The 24345-nt window shown below is 39.5% G+C and overlaps 1 protein-coding gene across 1 annotated transcript in view; it reads right to left on the bottom strand.

The window, feature by feature from the left end:
- LOC127583642 (coatomer subunit delta) overlaps positions 1-18664 on the bottom strand; it is a 33549-nt gene extending 14885 nt beyond the window's left edge. Inside the window, exons 1-3 of the mRNA XM_052039832.1 lie at positions 18500-18664; positions 3314-3577; positions 421-600 (exon numbers count right to left, since the gene is read on the bottom strand). Of these exons, the coding sequence (XP_051895792.1) occupies positions 421-600; positions 3314-3577; positions 18500-18502 (447 nt within the window). The 5' untranslated portion in view covers positions 18503-18664. The remainder of the gene's footprint in view (positions 1-420; positions 601-3313; positions 3578-18499) is intronic.
- Between the last annotated feature and the right edge of the window lie 5681 nt (positions 18665-24345).

The following is a 24345-nucleotide window of genomic DNA, read 5'->3' as shown; positions in this document are numbered from 1 at the left end:
GCAAGTTCCTAGACATAGTAGGTGAATGGGAGCTAATCCTTTTAGCAATGTATTGAAAGATTAATGTTGGCTGGGATACAAGGACAGCTCCACTGCTCTTATAATGATCTGCCAATTAGAAAATGCAAGTTTATCTGAACAAACCAACCACAAGACAGAACAACAACGGTGTAATGGGAGTGACACTGGCATTGGTGTGGATTAATTGCCCAAACATCCAGATGAAGACTGGAACAATTTATCAACTGAGGCAAGATTATTCTATCCACTGAGACACATTGAATCATTGCATTAAAATACAAGTTAGTAAATACTACAATAAAGTTGATCGAAAGAGTTTGATACCAAATCTTTTCCTACTTCGTTTTTTTAAATAATTTGACTGAATCCCTGGATATTATTCATTTTCATCTCAGTTACCTCTCGAACAGCACGGAAAACTTTCTCTTCATGGGAATCCATTTCTGTGAATGTTCTGATCTGGGCTAGATTGACATTCTCACGGTAACCCAGTGCCACAATCTCATCAAAGGCAAAGATGAGATCAAAACAATGTTCTGATATCTCGCTCTCTTCCAGAACTCTACAATACTCTGGAATCTACAAAACAAAAAGCATTTTAAACAAGCAAACGCCTGCAAGGCAAACAAGAAACAGAATTTAGTCACAATATTATTATGCCCATGATATTCAGGAAATACTATACAGGAAATAGAAACCCACTTCTTCAATGTACAGAAGTTTTAAAAACTTCAAATCAGTATTACTAAATGATACAAATGAGAAGGCTCCCAGTATACCTCATTATTTGTTGTTGGTTCCCAAAAATCGCCAATACTACAAAAATCATAGGTGGGACAGGAGTGGTAAGGGTAGAAATTGTGATTCCAGTATTATTTGCTTTAAAAAAAACTTGTATATGATCAAGCAAGACAAGAGGATTCCAAACACTAGTTAAACTATACGCTTACATCAATTATTACAAGAGAAAATTGGAGATAACACCAGGCAAAAAAGGAGTATTGCAGCTCATCCACCTAAACTATAACAATATAAAGATTCCAATATTGAACATAAAATACCTAATATTACTCAATCATCCCTAAAACAATTCCAAATCCCACTCACACACGTTCTTCCCAACATGCATCTTAAACTTTCCTTTTAGAAGCTTTAAGTAACAATATCTCTTATTCAAGAACCATAGCACATCTTATACATGTTCTTCAAATCAAATATGTTCAAATATTTTTCACACAGTCCCTTCCCAGTTACCTTTCAGAGTAAACACACCTTGGTTTCCTGAGTATTTGCTTACTGCTCCATCCAGGGATTCTAGGGATCAGTCATAAGGATTATTTTTACCCACCTCCAATGAATACCTATCCTCTATATACCTTGTGATAAATTTTGGCCACTATGATACTCTGACCAGAGGAGTAACTCGCAATCAATTGACCCAATTAGTGCTCTTTCATGTCAAATTTTAGTTGATTTGACATTTCTGTTGTCGAGTACATCACTTGTGTTTACTAACTAAAAGATTTAAGAAAGGAAAATTAATTGGGAAACAGAATGGAGGTGAATTCTGAGTTATACAATGTTCTGAATTTGCTACTGAAGTTTTCACTACATAAGTAAACACATAAATAATCAGGAACAGAGCAAGACACATACAGAAACAAAATATTAAAATTTTAAAAAGGTAATATTTGAGAAGTAGGCAAGCAGAAAACCCTTTTTAAATGTTAAATACCTACACAAAGTGTTGAATCACACTACAGATATTTGATGGCATAGAAAAAATATTTGTAAAGAAGAATCCTTGTATTGTAACATAAAATCTTATAAATCCTTCGTCAAAAGAAGTAAATAGGTAGTAAGAAAACCATATAGACCACTTTTACTTTCCCATGCTGCCAACTTTTAAGGGGTAATACCTCAAGTTCAGCTAATTAGCGATAGTACTAACCCAAGTATATCCAGCAATAGACATGAGATAGATACCATAAAATAGGATGTACTCCTTTACAAGCTAAAATCACCATTGGGAAAATTCTGTGGCCAGAATTTGATCATTGGAGAAAAAAATAACGGTAGAAGAATGTTATCCATGATATGAGGAGAACTCTCATGCAGTTCAATAAATAGTACTGCTGGATTTTTCACCTCCACCTGACAGATAGAGCCTAGTTAAAGCTACTTCCCAAAGATAGCATGCTCCCATCAGTGCAATATTCCCTCAGTCTGCCACTGAAGTGTCAACATTTACGATGTGCTCAAATCTCCTGAGTAGGCTGAACTCATAGCCTGCCGATTCTGAAGGGTCAAAGTTATCCAAAATCTCAAAATACACATACACTAATAGGACAGCATAGCTTAGACAGCTATCCTTAAATTTACTGAAGAGTTCCATCTTAATTCTAGTATTTTTCCCAATACATATTTATCTTAAAATCCACCTGCCTGCCCCCAGCTCAAATGGTTGGTCCAGGTATCGAACAGTACAAACTATCTTCCATTTGTCACCAGGCTGGAGTTGTACAACATCAAATACAGTGCACCACTCTTTAGGACAGTAATCAGCGTCTCTAACTTTTATAATGTGCATTAAGATATTCCAAAGGACACATTTATTTACAAAATAAATCTCACTGCTCTAGTAGCTCATGAATGACCAAACGTCATGGTAAAAAGTGGTCCAACTTGCAAATTACCTTCTTCATCTGTGCATTTACAGTAATGGCAAGATGGCCAATATAATCCATTTGTTCAGTGTTATATGTGAAGGAGGCAAATCTATTCAACACTCTCATTGTCATCTCTCTACATGTCCCCTATTGCACCTTACCCACCCCTCTCAACTGAGAATCGCTCCATTTCCTAAAACTTTTGACCAGGCCTGTTATAAACAAAGAAAATTTTTTTTTCCTTGATACGCGAGGAGATGCATCATTCTACAAAATCCTCTGAACCTCTCATATGTAGCACAACAACAAAAGTAATGACATGGATGAAGGAATTGTTGGTTTCTGGCTGGATTTGTTACAAATTCATTTATACAGGTCGTCCCCAAGTTACAGCAGGGTTCCGTTCCTGAGAACTGTTTGTAACCCAAACAGTTTGAGTCAGAAATGCAGCTTTGATCTGAGCTCCCAGGTGGCAGAAGATGCCTGCAGCAGCTGGCAAATCTATCCTGCTGGTCTCCTAATCGCTGGAGATGACCTGTACCAATTAATGCAGTGCTGTACTTTGAAATTCAATTCACCGCATTCAAGTTTGTGCACATCCATAGCTTGCTTATTGCTCTTACCACTCGGGAGAATAGACGGAGTGTTTCCAAATCTTCCAGGATGTTACTATTTTTGGTTGTGATCAACACCATGTAGAGTTTTTCTAGTGGCTGGTAAACGTACCGCACACTCTCCGTCTCCACAAATGTGTGCTGTTTCCCAGTGTTCATTAGTTTAGGGAATGCTGCCAGCAAGCCTTCAATTCGGGTCCTTGTCATTTCCACAAACTGGCGTGACACAATTGCCTTCCCAGCCTTGGTGCAAACAGCTGTAGCCAACAGCACCTAGAGTGGAGGGCGGGGAGCAAGAAAAAAGTAGGAGAAAAATTAAAACATGAAGTAAACTCAGCAAAGTGGCACTGATTAGATAAATTTTTTCTCCAACTCAGATATAACATACGTAATGTATCCAGGGAAAGAGAAAGCTTGTGACATGACAGATGGAAGCAATACAACCTGAAGTTCTTCCCAATGGAGCTGCAAATACTCCCTTGGAACAAGGATTTCAGTATGGACTGTCATTTTGTTTAGTTCTAGTACTAAAGCAGCGTTGTAATTTTGTAACATACCCTTGTGCACACATCTTGAGTGCAACTATTCAATATTATGAAAAGTATGCCACCATGCAAATTGCCTCCACACAAGCTTAACACAAAACTGTTCTAAGATTACGTTGTCAGTTTATATCTAGTTGAGAGAAAGAGAGGATAAGGTGCTTATAAGTTTCACACCAATAGCATGTTAATAATTGCTAGGCCTGAACAAAAAAAAATATTTAGCACTTTTCTGTCCCTAAGTTTTAAAACCCATTAACTCTAATCACCAAAAGTTAGGAAATGCACATTGCAAAACAAAACGCATAGAATGATCAAGAGAAAGAACACAGGGCAATTCCCAGCTCTCTCAGTGCAAGAGTGCAAGCCTCTATTTCCTGCCATGGTCTTTTGAGCTGTTGTAGAAGGGATATCAAAGTGATAGCACTTCTACAATAACAATGAAGGAATGTCCTGGCAGGTAACCAATAACACAAGTAAATAGAAAGTAGTGAATGAAACAAAAATACTTGTATAGTTGAAATGTTTGAAAACATATGTACTTCAAATATGAAAATGTACAAGTACATTCATTGAGAAAAGTTATTGATAAAATTTCACAGGCAAGCTTTTACAATTGGCTCAAAGAAATTGACATTCTAAACAACAAAAAGTTGTGGTTATAAATAAAGATGCACACAAAATACAAGAATAATTTTCTCTGACCTTGCTAATCTGCACAATGGCCATCATATACAGGCAATCCAGATCCAGTCTCCACTCAATCCCTTGTATACACAAAGGCCACAATGTAACATTGAACGTGAATCCAAGCTAATTTTTCTGATTGCAATGGGTTACTGTTACCTTGCATGTACCTTTAAGCTTTTAAGAATATGCCTCCATAAATAATTACCCCCAATTTTACAAACCAAGAAAAAACATTCTTCTCCTTTCTCCCTCAAGTCCTTATTGAGCTTTCCCCTAGATTCATCTATGCCTCATCTTAGTAAACCCAGCAACTGTGGAATCGCCATTAACAAGAAAACACCTGTGCCCTTGAGAACCTTGTAGGTAAGCAGAAAGAACTAGATTTTGATACGATACTGGATTTAAACAGGGTGTTACAGAACTGGGAGCGAGTTCCAATGAAGGACTTTGGACCTGAAACTTTAATCAGTTTGTCTTTCCACAGATGCTGCCCAACCTGCTGAGTATTTCCAGCATTTTCTGTTTTTATTTCAGAGTTCCAGCACCTGCAGTTTTTCTATACCCTTCATTACTTTGGACAATTCCAAATACTGGGCCAATTCTGCAACAAAGTGGAAAAATTCCAAGCACTAAAATACAGGCAATCCTTTGAGAAATAACTGAACCTTGTGACATACAAGCCATGCTGAGATTGTTCAGCTCTAAACAGAGTGGAAAGGCGAATATTTATTTATTGATCATTACTATGAATTTACAAAATCTGAACATTTATTGCCCATTGTTAATTGCCCAATGGTGGTGGTGGTTGTGGTGAGTCACTTTCTTTGATGCTAAAGTCTTTCTGGTGAAGGTACTCTCAGTACAATTGGATGGGGACTATCAGGTGTGTCCAGGAAGGATTCCTGACACAGTATGTGGACAGACTGACCAGAGAAGAGGCTATATTGGATCTAGCACTAGACAATGAACCTGGTCAGGTGACAGACCCCTCAGTGGGCAAGCATTTCGGAGATTGTTACCACAGCTCCCTGACCTTTAGCATAGCCATGGACAAGGATAGGAACAGGTGATTTTTTTTGGAAAGTTTTTAATTGGGGGAGGGCTCATTACACTGGTATTAGGCAGGAACTTTAGTAAGGCATTTCACAAGGGTCCCTAGTGGTAAGCCTCATCCAGAAAGTCATGAGATCCATGCAGACTTGGCTGCGTGGATTTGGCAATGGCTTGCCCACAGAAGGCAGAGGGTGGTTCTAGATGGAAAGTATTCTGTCTGGAGGTCAGTGACTAGTGGTGTTCTGCAGGGATTTGTTCTGGGACCCCTGCTCTTTGTGATTTTTGTAAATGACTTGGATGAGGAAGTGGAGGGATAGGTTAGCAAGTTTGCAGATGACATGAAGATTGGATGTATTGTGGATAGTGTAGAAGGTTGTCGTAGGTTACAATGGGGTATAGACAAAATGCAGAGTTGGGCGGAGAAGTGGCAGATGGCATTCAATCCGGAAAAGTGTGAAGTGATACACTTTGGAAGAACGAATTTGAAGGCAGGGTACAAGGTTAATGGTAGGATTCTTAGCAGTGTGGAGGAACAGAGAGATCTTGGGGTCCAAGTCCATAGATCCCTCAAAGTTGCCCCACAAGTTGATAGGGTGGTTAAGGCAGCGTATGGTGTGCTGGCCTTCATTCGTCAGGGGATAGAGTTCAAGAGCCGCGATGTAATGTTTCAGCTTGAGAAAACTCTGGTTTGACCACACTTGGAGTAGTGTGTTCAGTTCTGGTCACCTCATTATAGGAAGGACGTGGAAGCTTTAGAGGGTGCAGAGGAGATTTACCAGGATGCTGCCTGGATTAGAGAACATGTCTTATGTGGAAAAGTTGAGCAAACCAGGGCTTTTCTCTTGGGAGCGACAGAGGATGAGAGGTGACTTGATAAAGGTGTATAAAATTTTGAGGGGCATAGATAGAGTGGACAACTGATACAACAGGGAAATTTAAAGGACTCATCAATAGGCACATGGTTAGAAAAAAACGGAGGGTTATGGGCTGGTAGGTTGGGGGGGGGTGGGGGGGGGGGAAGGGTTAGATTGATCAAAGAGTAGGTATTTATATAGGTCGGCACAACACTGTGGGCCAAAGGCCCCATACTGTGCTGTACTGTTCTATGTCGCTGGAATAAACTGGATTTTAAAGTAGATGACAAGACGTGTACATCGTGGGTGAGGTTAATTTGATATTTTTAAGTCTTGTGTAGTAGTATACTGTACATGACCTCTATTGAAGCAAGTTCAGGGTTAAACAAGCTACTCATCTAAAACAACAAATTGCTAATAATTTCATTCAGCTGCAAGTTTAAATTAGTTCACAATATTCTGACTTCACGTAGATGTGAGTACCATGGTACAACAATGGTAGTGTTACGGATTAGGTTGCTATTTGGTGAATGTCCCTTTAAGGGATAGTACCTTAAAGGGTGTGTGTGTGGGGCATCATTACGACAACAGCTGAAGATAACGACGTGCTGACGTTTTGGTTCAGTCAGAAAAGAGAGAAGAGACAGAGACTGCCTGCTGGTCTCTATATTGATGAATGAAAACCAATAACTGTGTCTGTCACTACAATCCACGTATGGATTTTTGGAATAATCCAGTGGAGTCCACTTTGTTGTTAACCTGTAGAAGGAAACAGGTATTTGTGTGGACAGCCACGTCTCAAATGCCTTTCAGGGTGGCAGATACTTTGGAACAAAGCAGTGGAGATCATCAGTGACTGAGGTGTCGTATGGATTCCATCGTGGAACATTTGGATTTCATAATTTCTCTCTATTTTCTCTCTGCATTGTCTCTTCAGTCAATGGTGGTTTTGCAAAAGCCTTTGCTCATGTTTCACCTTCTGGCTTGCTGAACTGAACTTTGAGAACTATTCCTGGACTTGGAGTTTGGGAATTTGCCACACACACTTTGGGTTTAGTTCTGGGGGTTAATGTTTAATATCTAACATTTTTATTTTTTTTCTTTTCCTTTCTTATTATCATAAGTAGTTATTAACAAAATAGTTTCTAACACTTATACATGACTCGGTGTGTTTTTGTTGCTGGTACGTAACAGTAACAGTTATTTGTATAACTTGGAAAGTCAAATTCGTCATGTTTCAGTGGTATAGCAGAAATGTTTTTCAGTTTGACTTAAAAAAGCACTCTTTTCAGGCACAGGAGGAACTTAATCTTGCAATCGATCTGATCTGGAACAATGACAATTCTGAGAAGGGTGATAATATTTAATCTTCAGAAATCACATCTATGATCTTTGAAAAAGATTCTTTTCCATTGATGTTGATTAATTTTTGATCAGATGCAAGTAGGCTTTTTGCAACAGTTGGTTTTTAGCTTCCCCTGTTCATAGCTATAAAACCTGATGCTTTATAAATTACTTGAATGATTAATTCAAATTTATACAAGTGAAAATATCATGGTCATTGCACTACTAATTCAACCTGAACTTCAATATCTGATATTTGTTTTCCAACAGCAGGTTGACTTTTTTTATGCCTTGTCCATGATAAGTCAAACTCGTGTACTTTGGAGTGAAAATGAAGGCAATAGGTGTGACTGAGTGGTGGCCAATTTGACATTGATTGCATGCATTTTGTTACAATTAAATATTGGCATCATTCGCCTCTTGTGGGGGAGGGGAAGACATTATTCAAGCACCATGATAACTAATGTTGGTTTTTAGTATGGTGCCATTTTCGTCTGATGTTACCTCTACTACATTCTAATGGGGAATGTGTACTTCCAGTCATTGAATAAAGGATTGGCTGCCTTGGTCTTGATTTGAAACAAAGTTTGATGCTGCAGACAACTTAGATAACTTCCAATTTTCCTCAAAGGGAATGCCTTCATATAGCATTAATCATCAGCGTGTAAAGTGGAGTCGTCAAATACAGGCCACAATCAAGAACAAGGGAAGTCCACTACCTGCAGATTCCCTTCCAAGTGTCTCACTATCTTGACTTGGAAATATATTGCCGGTCCTTTATTGCTGGGACTTGATTCTGAAGATTCCCCATCCAATTATTCTGTGAGAGTACCTTCACCAGAAAGACTACAAGAGTAAAGAAGGTAACTCATCACCACAGGGGCAATTAACAATGGGCAGTAAATGCTCAGATCCAGGAAGCGAATAGTAACAGGAGAAATAACACAGGAGATCAGCAGCGTATGAAAGAACATGAGAGCTGCCAAATTAAGCTGCTTCTTAATTATATCCTACAAAACAAATCATGCATTTTAAATAAGATTCACATACAAAAAAAACATTGAAAATAAGTTTGCTCTCACCCCTAATAACAGCACCAGTTTGAGAAAAACCAGAAGGTCTCAGTCAAATTCATATAACCATGCAGCACAGAAACAGGCCCTTCAGCCCATCATGTCTATGCTGCCCTTTATACTTATCTACACTAATCCCATTTGAGTATATTAGGTGCATAGCCTTCTATGCCCTGATAACTACTTATCCAAATACTACTTAAACGTTTTGAGGGTAGCTGCCTCACCACATCTTCAGGCAGTGTAATCCAGACTCCAACCACTATCTGTTGGGGGGGGGGGGGGGAAATTCCCCCATCAGTTCCCCTCCAAACCTCCTATTGTCTTACCTTAGACACCCCTACCATGGGAAAAAGATTACTACTATCTATCCCCGTCATAATTTTTTTTTCTACACCTCTATCAGCCTCTTCCATTCCAGGGAAAACCAACCCAGCCTATCCAGTCTCCCTTAAGTTACTTTTGCTCCAGTATCTGGAAGGCCTGTATAACAAGCAATTAGACAGATCATGTTTCTTTGACTTTCTCATCACCAAACCAAATCATTTCTCCTGATTTCCCCCTCTAGGTACATTTTTAAAAACATATTAGGCAGTTTATTTAACAGAACAATTTGCAGTTTAGCAGCACTTTTAAGTGGAAGAAAGCTAAATTAGAGCTGGCCCTTTACAAATAGTGCTAGTTCAGTTTTCAATACTGAACAACTTCAGCCATTCCACTACATGGAACCAGTCAAACCCTCTCTAAATTGTTCACAACAGTTCAGTCAATCCTCACTGTTGAAATACATCCCTTTTAGTACAGGCAACCCACATGTTTGGAAAGGGGGGGGGGGGGTGGTTTGTGTTCCTCGAACATGGTCCATACTGGGATTTTCTGTAACGCAAAGCAATGTCATTTGCATGTGTCAAAAAAAGTTGAAAAAAAATAAAGTGTTTCTATTTTTACTTTTCCCCCACAAATTCCCTGAAAGCAAATTTAATTCTCTCAAATTTTAGGGTAGTGATTTGTGAATTCTTTAATGGTAGATTTCTGTTACCTGAATGGCCATGATGTGGGGGTCTCCTTTAATATGAAGATGTAAAAATATTCTTATGCATGCCTTTTTATTGTTCATTAGTTCAAATTTTACAACTACACTGACAGAATTTAATAGCCTACTCAAGCTAAGTAGATATCTAAAATAAGCAAAAAAAAAAGGGAGAGTCAGGGCTGGTGCTATATTGAGTGATTACTTGATTTTCCTGCAGGTGCAATAAAAGCACAAATTTACTACTACAAAATGATTGTTCATGTAGTCAGTTTCAATGCACAGGTCACTGGATTTAACCACCAGCCGAAATATACAATGCAATTGAAACAAAAATGATAATCCATCAAAATAACAATCTATTTGAAGAGAAACAGATTTTTAAAAAAATGGGAAACAAAAAGGTGGCAATGTGCACAGAAATGCGAACACAAGGGAACATAAAAACAGAAAACAAGAACAGATGTGTTTATGATCAAAGTGCAGTAGCATAAGGTGAAACCTGAAACAACTGCACAAAGCTCTGGTCAGACTGCTACCAGAGTACTTCATAAAATTCAGGGATTACAATCAAAACCCAGGAAAAAAACTGGCACTGATTTATCAAAAAGATAACAAGCCAAAGGTGTGAAATGAGGGCTTGTTGTTTAGACTGGGCTTGTATTAACTTGAATGCAAAAGGATAATTAAAATGAAGTATTTTAAATAATAATGGAAAAATAACTTCCATTGATAGATAAATTCAGAATAATGGATTATAACCTTAATTAGATCATAACCATTTATTTTGAGGTGATGTCAGAGAAAGCAGTTCTTCAACCAAAGGGCAGATCGAGTAGAAATTTCAAAATGTAGTTTGGAAAGATTTCTACATCCTTCACCAAACAAAGCAAAAAGTTCATGTGAAGGTAGGTAGATATACAATATATATCAGCCATGACCAAATGAGATCGTACAACAGCCGAAGATTTAGTGGCCATTTGTTAAATCATACGTCACAAAGGAGCCATTTTCAAGCAATGATATTCTTTTTGAAAATTACTATTGAAGTGACATTGAACACACTCAACCCCTTTTCAACAAATGCATTCCAAATAAGAACTTTTTTTTGTGTATGTATATGAAAAAATTCTTTATCCCCATCTTCCTTCCTATTTTTGGGAAATAGCTTTCTTGTCAATGGAAACAAATGTGCTAAAACCCTCTGACTTTAAGCACCTCTTAAATTGTTCCTTACTGATCTCTACTCTGCAAAGAATATGTTGATCCAGAGAATGACCTCCTTTCATTTGTCATACGCTTGATTATAAAGAGTGATGTAGCCTAACCAATCCAGAGAGAATCTGGAGCTTCACTCCACGAATGAATGGCCAAGATTAGGAAAGAGCACAAATCCATCTTTCAGCATGTTGCATGTTAACACCACAATATTGAAGCCAAGTCTAAACAATACTAAATAGTAAATCACTGAATTGTATGGTCAGTCTAGGTCATGCAAAAGGTATACTAAAAAAAACTTTAGTTTTATTAAGTACTTTGAAGAAATGATGTGAACTGCTTCATTTCAAATCACTGTCAACTTGTCTCATTGACAGTAAACTTGAAGACAAAAGATTGGGGGGAGGGGGGTTCAAGTCATATTCCAACCTTCTAACATATAAATGAGAAAAATAAAATCACCTGTCAGTGAATGGAATATTAATGTGACAGGAGGCACTTGTATTTGAATTCTTAAACATAGGTGGATATAAATGTTCCTCTATGGGGGTGGGAATCTTGTTTCCCACTCAACGTTTATCCTTCAACTAGCACCCTTATGATCTTTCAATTGGGGATATGCCCACGTGCATACATTGCTGTATAGTCAAAACCTCCGCATTCTGGCCACAGAGCAAATACTACCTAATTTATTACTATTTGCTACACTAGTGGAACATATTCCATTAAATGAGCATATTTCAGAGCCTTCATATGGCTCATCCACAGAATGTCACTGTTCAATCAGTCACTGTTCAACCACTCACATCAAGGAGGGTTGCAAGTACTTGATATTAAGGTCACCCAAAACAATCTCAATTTACTAGCCAACCAAGTTTGGTACCCAATGCTCTAGGTGATGAAATTGGGTTGTCAAAAGATTAGATACTGGATACCATTGTTGTAGTTTTATCACCTGACATCTGCGCTTTTGTGAAAAATCTACCAGCAACAACAGGTAACAATAAAAAATAGATTTAACAGATAACTGCATCGAAATGTCACCCAATTCCCAACACAAAACACTATACCCATGACCCGAAGTTGTGTTAGTTTCAATTACAGCCCACACCAAGGTAAGACTCTTAAATTGGTAAACCCAGAGAATTCAGTACATACAAATTATTTAAGAACTGTGAATAACAGAACTATGAATAATAGTGTGCCACAATGACCAAATCTGGTATCAACTTAAATCAAAACTGTCTACCAATAATCCTCAATCTGTAGTGGTAGGTCTTTTTTCAGTAGACTTCACCAGGCAGGTGATTGGTTCTTACATGCCTTATGCATGGACCTCCATGGTTATTTAGTTCTCCACAAGTGGAACTGTTCTCTACATCGGGTTATACAACAGGGAAACAGGCCCTCTGTCCCAACTCGTCCATGCTGACCAAGATGTCTATCCAAGCTAGCCACATTTACCTGTGTTTGACCTATATCCGTCTCAACTTTTGCTATTCACATACTTATTTAAACGTCTTTTAAACATTCTTGTTGCATCCTCCTCCACAGCTTCCTCTAGCAGCTTGTTCCATATACCCACCAGCCTCTGTGTGAAGTTGCCGCCACTGAGGTCCCTTTTAAATCTTTCCCCTCTCACTTTAAATCTTTGTCCCCTAGTTTTAGACTCCCCTACCCTGGGAAAAAGACCGTGGGTATCCACCTTATTGATGTCCCACATAATTCTATATACCTCTTTAAGGTCACTCCTCAGCCTCCTACACTCCAGGGGAAAAAAAAATCCCAGTCCATCCAACTTCTCCATACAACTCAAGCCCTCCAGTCCCGGTAACATCCTCGTGAATCTTTTCTGCACTCTTTCCAGCTTAATGGCATCTTTCCTATAGCAGGGCAACCAGAATTGTGCACAATACTCCAAGTGTGGTCTCACCACACTTGTACAGTTACAACATAACATCCCAACTCCTGTACTCAATGCCCTGACTGATGAAGCCAAGTGTGCCAAATGCCTTCTTCACTTGTGGCGCCACTGTCAGAGACCAATCGATGTACCTGTATCCTTAGGTCTCTGTTCTCCAGAACTCTCCGGTACCCTACCATTTACTGTGCAAGTCCTGCCCTGGTTTAACTGACCAAAATGCAATACATCACACGTGACCAAGTTAAATTCCATCTGCCCTATTAAATACTTTCATTATGTTGAAGACCACTATCAAGTCAGCAGACCTTGCCCACCCCACCCCCTGCATTCTCTTTACCCAAGAAAAGGGTTTCATCTGAAAGAATTTATTTGCTCTGAAACACCTTGAAAATGTAGATTTTTTTTCCTGACTAGTCAAACACAAGAGAGTAGTTCATGTATGGATAATGGAAATTCACCCAAACAGAATTCACAAGTCGCCACAAAAAGTATGGGATACAGAATAAAAAAATTCACGTGTATGAAACACGAAAATAAATAAACTTTTTTTTAAGCCCACTCACATTTCTTGACGCATGCGCAGATGATGCAGCTTTGGGTTATGGAAAAAATATCACAATACAGACCATTTTCTAGGAATGCAAACCCCCTCCCACCCCCCCACCGTAATGCTGGGGTCACCTATATCACATGCTCCTCTGGATATCTGGCAGTTTATTTTGGTATTATTTTGTATATGCTTAGATTTTTCCATTTGTAGCTTTGTGAAAGTTAATTAAGATTGCCAGACAAATTCAGAGTCACACCATAATGATCTTTTAGCATTCATCATCTAACATATGCAAAGCAAAATATGTAAACTCAGATAGCTGTCCACATGTCACATTAATAAGAAACCAAGAGATCTGCACTGACTAATGATGACTTGAGGCTCACAGTCCTTATATAATTTTTGTGAAACACTATCAGGCTCTTTGTTAGTTACTATACATCTCCTCCTGATATTGTGGCATGACAGGAATAGATAAATAGTCACTGTCACTTTCTCTTCAAGCCTGACCTGCAATTCCATAACTTCAGGACTATCAGTTATCTCGAATGCACTTTGCTGCCCGTGTGACCATATCCAAATTCCCAATATTCAACCAAGCTCAATCATAAAAACTAACAAAGCACTTTACAATTGACACAAATAAAATTGTGCTTTCCCACCCTCATTTTCTTCTCTTTTCCAAAATAAAGTAACTTTTGCTTCCCCCATATTGACTGAGTCCAGATGAAGGGTCTGAACCCAAAACATTGACTTTCCATTTCCCTCTACAAATGCTGCCTGACCCACTGAGTTCCTGCAGTGTTTTTTGCTTCAGATTCTAGCATCTGCAGTCTCCTGTGTCTCCGACAACAGGGACTCCCTTAGTGCCAGAGGCTCAGATAGGGCAGAATTTGTTTGGTGCATATAGGAGAGTTTCTTGAAACAATATGTAGATAGTCCACTTAGGGGAGGAGCTGTACAAGAGCTAGTACTGGGGCCTGGCCAAGTGATTACAAGTTTCAGTGGGGGAGCATTTTGGCAACTGTGATTATAATTCCACAAGTTTTAAGATAGTTATGGATAAGGATAAGACTGGTCCTCCAGTGAAAGTGGTGAATTGGGGGAAGGCTAATTACAACAGTATTAGGTAGGAATTGGAGAAAGTTCATTGGGAGAGGCGGTTTGGGGGTAAATCCACATATGGGAGTCCTTTAAAGGCCAGCTGGTTAGAGTTCAAGACCAGCATGCACCGTGACGATGAAAGATAAGGATGACAAGGCTTGGGAACCCTGGATAACAAGAGATATTGCAAGTTTAGTAAATAAAAGGGAATAACATGCAAGGGTTTAGGCAGCTGAAATCGGACAAGGCCCTTAAGAATACAAAGGAAGCACAAAAGAACTTAGACAAGGAATTAGGAGGGCTAAAAGGGGCCATGAAATGTCCTTGGCAAGTCAGATTAATGAGAATCTCAAGGCACTTTACACATGTTAGGAGCAAGAGGGTAGCTGGGGATAGGTCCAGTCAAGGACAAAAGAAGGAATTTATATGTGGAGCAAAAGAAGTGCATGAAGTTCCAAAAGAGTATTTTGCATCAGTACTGACCAAGGAAAAGGAAATAGATGATGGTGAAATCAGGGAGGGGTACATTGATACATTAGGGCATGTCGATATTAAGGTGGTGGTGGTTTTGAGTATCTTGAAAAACATTAAGGTGGATAAGTTTCCGGGACCTAATGGAATTGATCCCTCGATATGAAGAGAGGCAAGGGCAGAATGTGCTGGGGCCTTGACAGAGACATTTGTATTCCAGGAGCTTGGAGGATAGCCAAGGTTGTTCCTATGTTTAAGAACAGCAACAGAGATAATCCAGACAATTGTAGGCTGGTGAGCAGTAGCGAAATTATTGGAAATTCTTAGAGATAGGATTTACTTGCATTTTGCTGCGCGTGTCGTGCGTATGTGTGGCGGGAAGATCCTAGCTCATCCCTTCATCTTTCGCCCCACCTCGATCCACCAATAACCTATGGCTCCTTTCTCACCTCTCTTTATACTGGCCAACTCCCCTTACACACTCAGTCCTGATTCGAGGTTTTGACCCAAAACATCGACAATTCCTTTCACCCCACAGATGCTGCTCAACCCACAGAGTTCCTCCAGGAAATAGTTTGTTTTTTCTGTCTCACAAATTTGATTGAGTTTTTTTGAAGAAGCAAAGATAATTGATGAAGGTAGGGCAGTGAATTTTGTCTACATGGACTTTAGTAAACAAATTGACAGTCATTTATGATAGGCTGGCCCAAAAGATTAAGACATATGAAATCCATAGGGAGTTGGTAAGTTGAATACAAAATTGGCTTCGTCATAGAAGTCAGAGTAGCAATGGAGAGGTGTTTTTCTGACTGGAGGTATATTACCAGAGGTGTTCTGCAAAGATCAATCTTTGGTCAAATTAGTAAATTTGCAGACAACACGAAAATTGATCGAGATGTGGATGGTGAGGAAGGTCAAAGGTTAGAGCAGGATGCAGATTAGTTGGAAATACAGGCAGAAATGGCAGTTTAATCCAGACAAGTGTAAACTGATGCATACTGGGAGATCAAATGCAAGCAGACGGTATACAGTAAATGGCAAAATGGCAGGATCTTTGAGAACTTTTATATACAGAGGGTGCAAGTCCATAACTAGCCGAAAATAGCAACACAAGCGTATGGGGTGATAAAGAAGGTGTATGGCATGCTTGCCTTCATCGACCAGGGCACCGAGTATCAACAGCACGAAGTCACATTGCAGCTGTACAAAACTTTGGTTGGGCCACAGTTGGAACATTGTGCACTGTTCTGGTCGCCACACTATAGGGAGGATGTGGAAGCTATGGAGAGGGTGTGGAAGAGGTTCACCATGATGCTGCCTGGATTAGAGTATGTGAGCTACAAGGATAGGTTAGACAAAGTTGGATTGTTTACTATGGAGCATTAGAGGCTAAGGGATGACCAGGTAGAAGTATATAAAATTATGAGAGACACAGATAGGGTACATGGTCTTTTGCCCAAGATCAAAATGTCAAATACCAAATAGCATACGTTTAAGATGGGGGGGGGGGGGGGGCGCAGGGTGGTGGAGGAAAGAGGAGGAGTTTGAAGGAGATGTGTGAGGAATTTTTTTTTAAAACCACACACACAGTGGTAGGTACCTGGAATGTGCTGCCAGAGGTGGTGGTAGGAACAGATACAGTAGCATTCAGACAGACACATAAGTAGGCAGGAAATAGAGGGATACGGACCACATGTATGCAGATTGGATTAGATTGATGTGGTGGGCTGAAGGGCCTCTTCCTGTGCTCTACTGTTCTATGTTCCATGGTGGCAGCAACCCTTCAGTACTGCACTCAAGTGACATCTTTCTCAGTGGATCCCTTTAGCAGCAATTGGCTATTCAAAAACTGTAGGAAGCACAGTGGTAGAATATCACTGCTAAGTCAACTACATTTAGAAACATATACCAAGAATGGCACACAGTCCAGATGCATGCTTTTGTTTTTAAAATGAAAACAAATGGAAAATTTGACAAAGAGCAATTGCTTGAAAATATTAATTTACAGTAGCAAAAGGAAGCTCTTTTTCACCTTTTAAAGGACAACTAGAGATGAACAGTAAATGTTAACTTGAAAACATACATAATCAACAACTGCTGTCATGGAGCCATCCAAAGAGCCCCAAATTCACCACCAGGGATAGGAAACAAAATGAGTATTAAAAGAAAACATGCAACTATTCATCACGGTCTGCTTAAAATCATTTGTATTTTAGCACTCCAAACACAACCAATATTTTGATCATTTAAGTTTAAAGATGAAAATCTTGGTCTGCATCCTTTTAAAGTTTCAAATTGTGGCTTTTCATTAATCTAGACACAAATTCCAGTATCTGTAATGTATTAACAAACATGTTTTCTGTATCACTACTATACATAGTATTTCAGGTGTCAAATGGGTAGGATTTAATCATCTACATACACTTTTATTCCAAAAATCAAGTTGTGACAGAAAATATCAATGCCATTTTCTTTAAAATTAGATAAATTGCCTTTATCAAAACATAAATGGAATTTCAATTTCACTTCTCTTCAGTACCACGATTAGATCCACTTTTACACAATACGTTGTATGATGATGTGTCATATCCACACAAGCAAAAGAAAACTGACAGTCCTCTTGCTATATCAACACTTAGTCTATGCTGAAAGGGGATGAGGAGAGAAAGGAATCTTTTGTAATAACCTAAACCAAAAAGGCACAAACATCTAAAGTTAAAAAAAACAACAGTAGTTGAAATACAGCAACAGCTGCAAACATTTCAGAATATTCACCTCTGGCAAAGAGTGTGCTGTTACAGCATTTACCCCTGGCTTACCTAAAGAAAAAAATATTCCTACTGCAGTCCAACTTAACGTCACATCATTTCAGTAATTTCTTCTCAGCGCCGGGAAAATGTGAAGGAAGCAAATAATCAAAGGGGGAAAGCCTTATGCAACCTAACCCTTACAGCAGGCTGGCTTTAGAAGTGAAGAGTCCAATTCTACTTAAGTGGAGATAAAAAGGGCATTAAACAAAAACAATTTAACAAAAGCGCCTCCTTCCCTAAAAGGGGGAAGAGCCCGGGATCGGTTCCATATTTCGCACAATTCTTCAGACAAGCACAAATCACATCCTCTCTAACCCACTGTTTAAAACTCAACAGGCAGAACAAAAATAGTTGAAATAATAATCATCATCAACCATTTAGCAGGACAGAAGCGGGTGTGGGGAGGTAATGGTCAGGAAAGTGGCGAATTCAACTCTTTGTGGCGAGTGCGGCCTAGCAGAGGCTGAGCCCCGATTCCATTTTCTCGGCCAACAGCGCTAACCCAATAAAAGCAGCCTCTTCGTCCCCTTACCATCTTCGCAACGTCTGGGGGCCTCTTTTCGGGTGTGAAGATATCACTCTCAACACCTGACAGCCGCGAACGCTCCCGGTTAATCACCGTGCACCGGAGCCCAGGAACTCCGCGGCGTTACCGAGCGCCCGGAATATGGCAGCGGCGGCCACGTCTCCAACCGGAAGCGCGCACCCCGCCGGGTCAGAGGGCGCAAGCACATCCCCACTCATTGCCCACGTAGAGCAGAAGGGCTGCGAGCAGAGAGCGTTGCTCAATGGTCGTTAAATAAAATCATTTAACAAAAAAAAACCTTTGCAATATATGGGTTATTTGTGTTTTTATTTAAAAATTGCACCTTTCCCTCCAATATTTGCAATTTTATAAAATTGCACCCTTTTCCAATACTTGAAATTGTACCTTATGAAGTTAAACGATACAATTTGCAATGTATATATTTGAGGGTTTTTTAAAGAAGGAAAGATAAAATGAAGTCCCTTGCCAATGCTAGAAACACAAAAGCAAAAAAACATAGTTGAGTCAAAAACATTGGAACGTAAAATAACATAAAATGATAACACGTTTGTAACGTGTACTTTATTTGTAGTTGAAATAGAAATGAAACCCCTATTATGCTCAAAAGAAAAAAAAGTATGTCAGATCAAAACCAGTAAAAATGCTAAAAGGATCAAGAATTTGTTATGTAAAATCTGCCATATAAACAAAAAAATTACAAATATAAACACAAAATGTCAATCTGAATCTGAAAGTGAAAGTTTGAGATTAACTTTGAGATTTACCTAAATTTAAAGGCACCAGAACATTAACCATCTTTGGTTGGTGTTGGCTAGCTCAGCCAAACAGCCCAGCAACAGTGGCGGAATCCATACCAACCACCAAGCAGCCTTTACACTAATTTTGTTTTATTCTCCTCACATTCCCATCAACTCCCCCAAGATCCTACTCCTCACACGCACATCTTTGCACACTACAGGCAATTTACAGTATAAGGATTGAAAAAGAGTTAATGGAGCTTCCATAAATTGCTGATAGGTGATTGAAGGGACAATATAAAGGCATGTGGGAAAAGGATAAGCACTCGGGTTTATGTCCACGGCTTCCGCAACATTAATATTAACCGAGACAAGTTATGCTAAGTGACCTGTTTCTGCATTGTAAATTACTTAAACCTCTGCCCACTCTCAGTATTGTATTGTCAACTAACATTACAGAGGAGCTTGAACACATGAATCATTACAGAGTTGCAAGTGGTTCCACAAAGCTAAGATGAAACCAGGAGACGTAAGTGTCTCATAAATGACCAGGAGGAGAGGTAGACTTGGGAGAAGATGCACTATAATCCTTAGAGAGCATGAGTGCAGGGAAATAAAAAAAATAAGTTTTCATTTACATCTTGTGGCTGTTGTATGCTTAATTTGTACATTAATAGAACATAGAACACTACAGCACAGCACAGGCCCCTCAGCCCACAATCTTTTATCTAGGATTGCTTTCAGCACTAAATCATATTTCTGACCTTGAGGAGTGAATTAAAACAGAAAATACTAGAAATAAATTGGTAAATTGGTTTACTATGGTCACATGTACCGAGATACAGTGAAAAACTTTGTTTTGCATGCCATCTAGACAGATCATTTCATCACAACAGTACATTAATGTAATTCAAGGGAACAGCAATAACTGAATGCAGAATAAAGTGTTACAGTTACAGAGAAAGTGCAGTACAGGCAGACAATAAGGTGCAAGGCCATAACGAGGTAGATTGTGAGGTCAAGAGTCCATTTTATCATACTAAATCAATAGTCTTATAACACCAGGATAGAAGCTGTCCTTGAGCCTGGTGGTACGTGCTTCCAGTCTTTTGAATCTTCCGCCCGATGGGAAGGGGGAGAAGTGAGGATGTCTGGGGTGGGTGGGGTCTTTGATTATGTTGGCTGCTTTACCAAGGCAGCGAGAAGTGTAGACAGAGCCCATGAAGGGGAGGCTGGTTTCTGTGATGTGCTGAGCTGTGTCCACAACTCTCTGCAGTTTCTTGTGGTCTCAGGCAGAACAATTGCCATCCAGATAGGATGTTTTCTATGGTATATCTATAAAAATTGGTGAAGGTCAGCAGGGATGTGCCAAATTTCTTTAGCCTCCTGCAGAAGTAGAGGTGCTGGTGCACTTTCTTGGCCATGGCATCATAGTTGGACCAGGACAGGCTATTCATTATGACAGAAACAGATCAATAAATCTTCCTCAAGCAGGTTTTCAACCTGAAATTTTAACTCTGTATCTCTCTCCACAAATGCTGCCTGACCTGCTGAGTGTTCCCAGCAAAGTCTGTTTTTATTCCAGATTTCCTGCATCTGCAGATTTTTGATTTTCATTTACTCTCCAGGAATGACTATTGATTTGTAGGAGTGCACTTTGCTTGAGTCCAGAAGGATGGCTGAATAGTGAATGTAAAAACTTCTTCAATGTTTCAAGGACTGTAGAAATTGCGGATGCCCATGATCACTGCAGTTCCTCAGCTTGAGGAATTTCTCAATCACTTTTACCACGTTTTTCCTGTATTGATTCCTTTTTAAGCAGAACTAAGATTTGTTACAAAGGGATATCTTTGTTTATTTAACTTAAGATAAAGAATCTATGTAAGGCTCGGGGAGACAAGTAGATGATGTACTATGAAGTGCATCCTTATGATTATAGTTGATAATGTCCATGCTCAAACATGCTTTTATGCCCAGAGATATCCTGTAGTCATGCTATCCACAGGCCAACTTATGTTTAGAGTCACTGTGCTGTTAGGAAGACTAGCTCTACCATAAACTGTAATCAGACTTACATGGTTCCACCTTAGCATGTTAAATTTTTTTAAGCTGTATTCATGCATACATGAAACAGAATTTCATTAAATTGGGCTCCATATTTATTTGAAATTTCAGATAGTTACCATACTTTGAGTATAACACTCTCCTTATCATCCAAAGCAAAAGTTCCAACCTCATTGACAACAAAAACTGTTGTTCCTGCTTCCACATCAGTTGTTCTGAAGATGTGTTTACACAGATGATTCTTTTACATGGCAGCTCCTTGTTCATTTCATATGTGATATATTTTGCCAAAAGCTGGACACAGTTCTCTCTTGTGGAACTTGTTGCAATACCCTCAGGCCCTTGGATTTTCTTTATCCCTAGCTCGCAGCTTTTTCCTGTCAGCCTTGCAGATTTCCTTAGGTGTATGTCCTGCATTCAATTGCTTTGTGTTGAAACACCAGGCTTTCTTTTAAATGACATATCTCATATTTCCTCTAAGGTTAGGTACAATTCTGGTGACTTTTCAGTCTGTGGGATATATTTAGACATAGGAATCTGCTTGCAATCTCATGCTGCAGATGTGGTATTTCTTCCAGTGTCCTCTGTTGGATTACTCCCGCAGACAGATTACAACCCTAAAGATCCTGCTTTTCAACTCTCAGCCTGGCTCCCTAAATTCTCTTTGCAGGACCTCATCTCTCTTCCTGCCAATGTTGTTTGCACCAATATGGACAACATTCTCTGGCTGCTTACCCTCCCCTTTCAGAATGTTCTGTGGCCGCTCAGTGACATCCTTGACCCTGGCACCAAGGAGACAACACACCATCCTGGAGGTTCGCTCGCAGTTACCGAAATGACTGTCTGTGCCCCTGACTAAACAGTCCCCTTTCACAATTGCTCACTTAGTCTTTGACTTACACTGCTGTACAATAGAATCAGTCATGGTCTGGCTGCTGCTGTCATTTTCCCCTGAGAGGCCATCTCCTTCCCTCCCCAACAGTATCCAAAGTGGTATACCGTGGTATTACCTCCGCAGCACTCTCCTGCACTACCCCCATGTATCTTGCCCATATATATGGGTAGGCACGGTAGTGTAGCGATTAGCATAATGCTATTACAGCGCCAGTGACCCAGGTTCAATTCCTGCCACTGTCTGTAAGGAGTTTGTACGTTCTCCCAGTGTCTGCGTGGGTTTCCTCCGGGTACTCTGGTTTCCTCCCACACTCCAAAGACGTACGGGTTAAGAAGCTGTGGGTATGTTATGTTGGCGCCGGAAGTGTGGCGGCACTTGTGGGCTGCCCCCAGAACACTCTATGCAAAGATGTATTTCACTGTGTGTTTCGATGTACATGTGACTAATAAAGATATCTCTATCTCTTGATTCCCTTAATAAACAAAAATGTCAAGCTCTGTCTGCTTCCTCAGCTCTCTTGGGGAGAGGGATGAAGAAATTTATTTCCATTCGATCCTAAAGGACCCTCCCCTTTTGTCCCCACATTACTCCTTGGTTCCATATACCCTTCTTCAAGGGAAACACCATCCCTGCATCTAACCTGTCAAGTCCTGTAAGAATTTTGTACGTTTCAATGAAATCATCACTCATTCTTTGTTTGTTATTAATACAGATTTTTTTTGGAGAACTTGGGCATGGCTGGATTTAATTGCAAATCCCTAACTGCCCTTGAGAAGGTGCTGGTGAATCATCTTCTTAACCACTGCAGTCTTTCTGCTGAAGGTAGCATTAAGGACAGCTAGCATATGATGTGCAAAGAGATTCAGTCCTCACATTGAAGGAGATTTAATGCAGTTCTGAACATTTTCATGGATATATAGATACAAATGGCATTGGGGATCATCCATAACAAATATCCTCATGGGTTATTTGTTCTCATATATCATCCATTCCTGGTGCCCAACAAGACTGATGGTTTAACCCTTATGCCAAAGTCTATTCCACATCAATACCATCAAGGGATGATTACCATATGTTAGAACAACATAGAATTTTCATTTTAATATACAACAAGGTCTGCAACATAAAATGTATGGCAGCACAGTATAACTGAAATTTGTAGTTGATATTAGTGAAAAAATTATTTGTAACACGCTATATTATTGACAAACACTCTTGAAAGTACTTCACATGTGACAAGCTTACCACACATTCCTTTATTCTTGTGCCAGATTTTTATATCAGCTACTCAAAAATTAAATTTTGTGTGTTCCTTTCATGTCATAACTCTGCAATTCCTCTACATCAAAGTGCTTTGAGTGTTCTAAAGCTAGGACTGTAAGTGAAATTCATTGCTGTTATTCAGACAGAAAGCTTATACAAGCATTACAGTAAAACTCTGATACTCTGGCATCCAATTGTTCAGTAATTCTGACTGTGCGGCATCAGGCTCAACTCAGTCTGGAATGTGATCCGAAAGTCCAGTGCAGCCAGAGTCAGGGATCTGGAGTGTGGCTGGGATCAGGATCCGGATTGTGGGCTGGTTGTGTGGCTGGAAACCGAAGTTGGTCCCAGAACACTGTGTGGGTAGGTTTGCAGCTGGAGCTGAGGTCTGGAATGCTTGTATATTTTCACTCCCTGGGTCCACTGGAAAAGTTATTATACATCTGTGCAATATGTAAAAAAAAGTAAAGTAAAAGCGTGTTTGGGTATTAATGAGAGGAACATCCAATTGTCTGGAAAATCTGCTGAGCTGGCACGACCAAAGTCTCAAGGGTGCCAGTTATTAGAATTTTACTGTAATGATCAATTTGTTTTGGTGCTATCTGCCAAAATTTCCAAAAGAAATCTAAGACTTCAAACAATTAACTGTCTCCATCAGAATCACTGGAACAAAATAGTTTATTTAACTTTTCATCCACTGTGCTATTCCCTCAGTGATGCCACAGTGAATATGATCTTTAGCTGAAATTGATTTGTACCGAGAAGTCTTTCAAAGACATTTGCATGAGGCTGAACTGAACCGAGATTCCTTCATCAAATCTGATTTCTGACAGAACAGGTAAATAATTTACACCGAGGATCCTTGCCCAAAG

Source organism: Pristis pectinata, chromosome 27 (genome assembly GCF_009764475.1).
Source record: "Pristis pectinata isolate sPriPec2 chromosome 27, sPriPec2.1.pri, whole genome shotgun sequence".
NCBI lineage: Eukaryota > Metazoa > Chordata > Chondrichthyes > Rhinopristiformes > Pristidae > Pristis > Pristis pectinata.
This window is presented reverse-complemented; position numbering and strand designations above follow the sequence as displayed.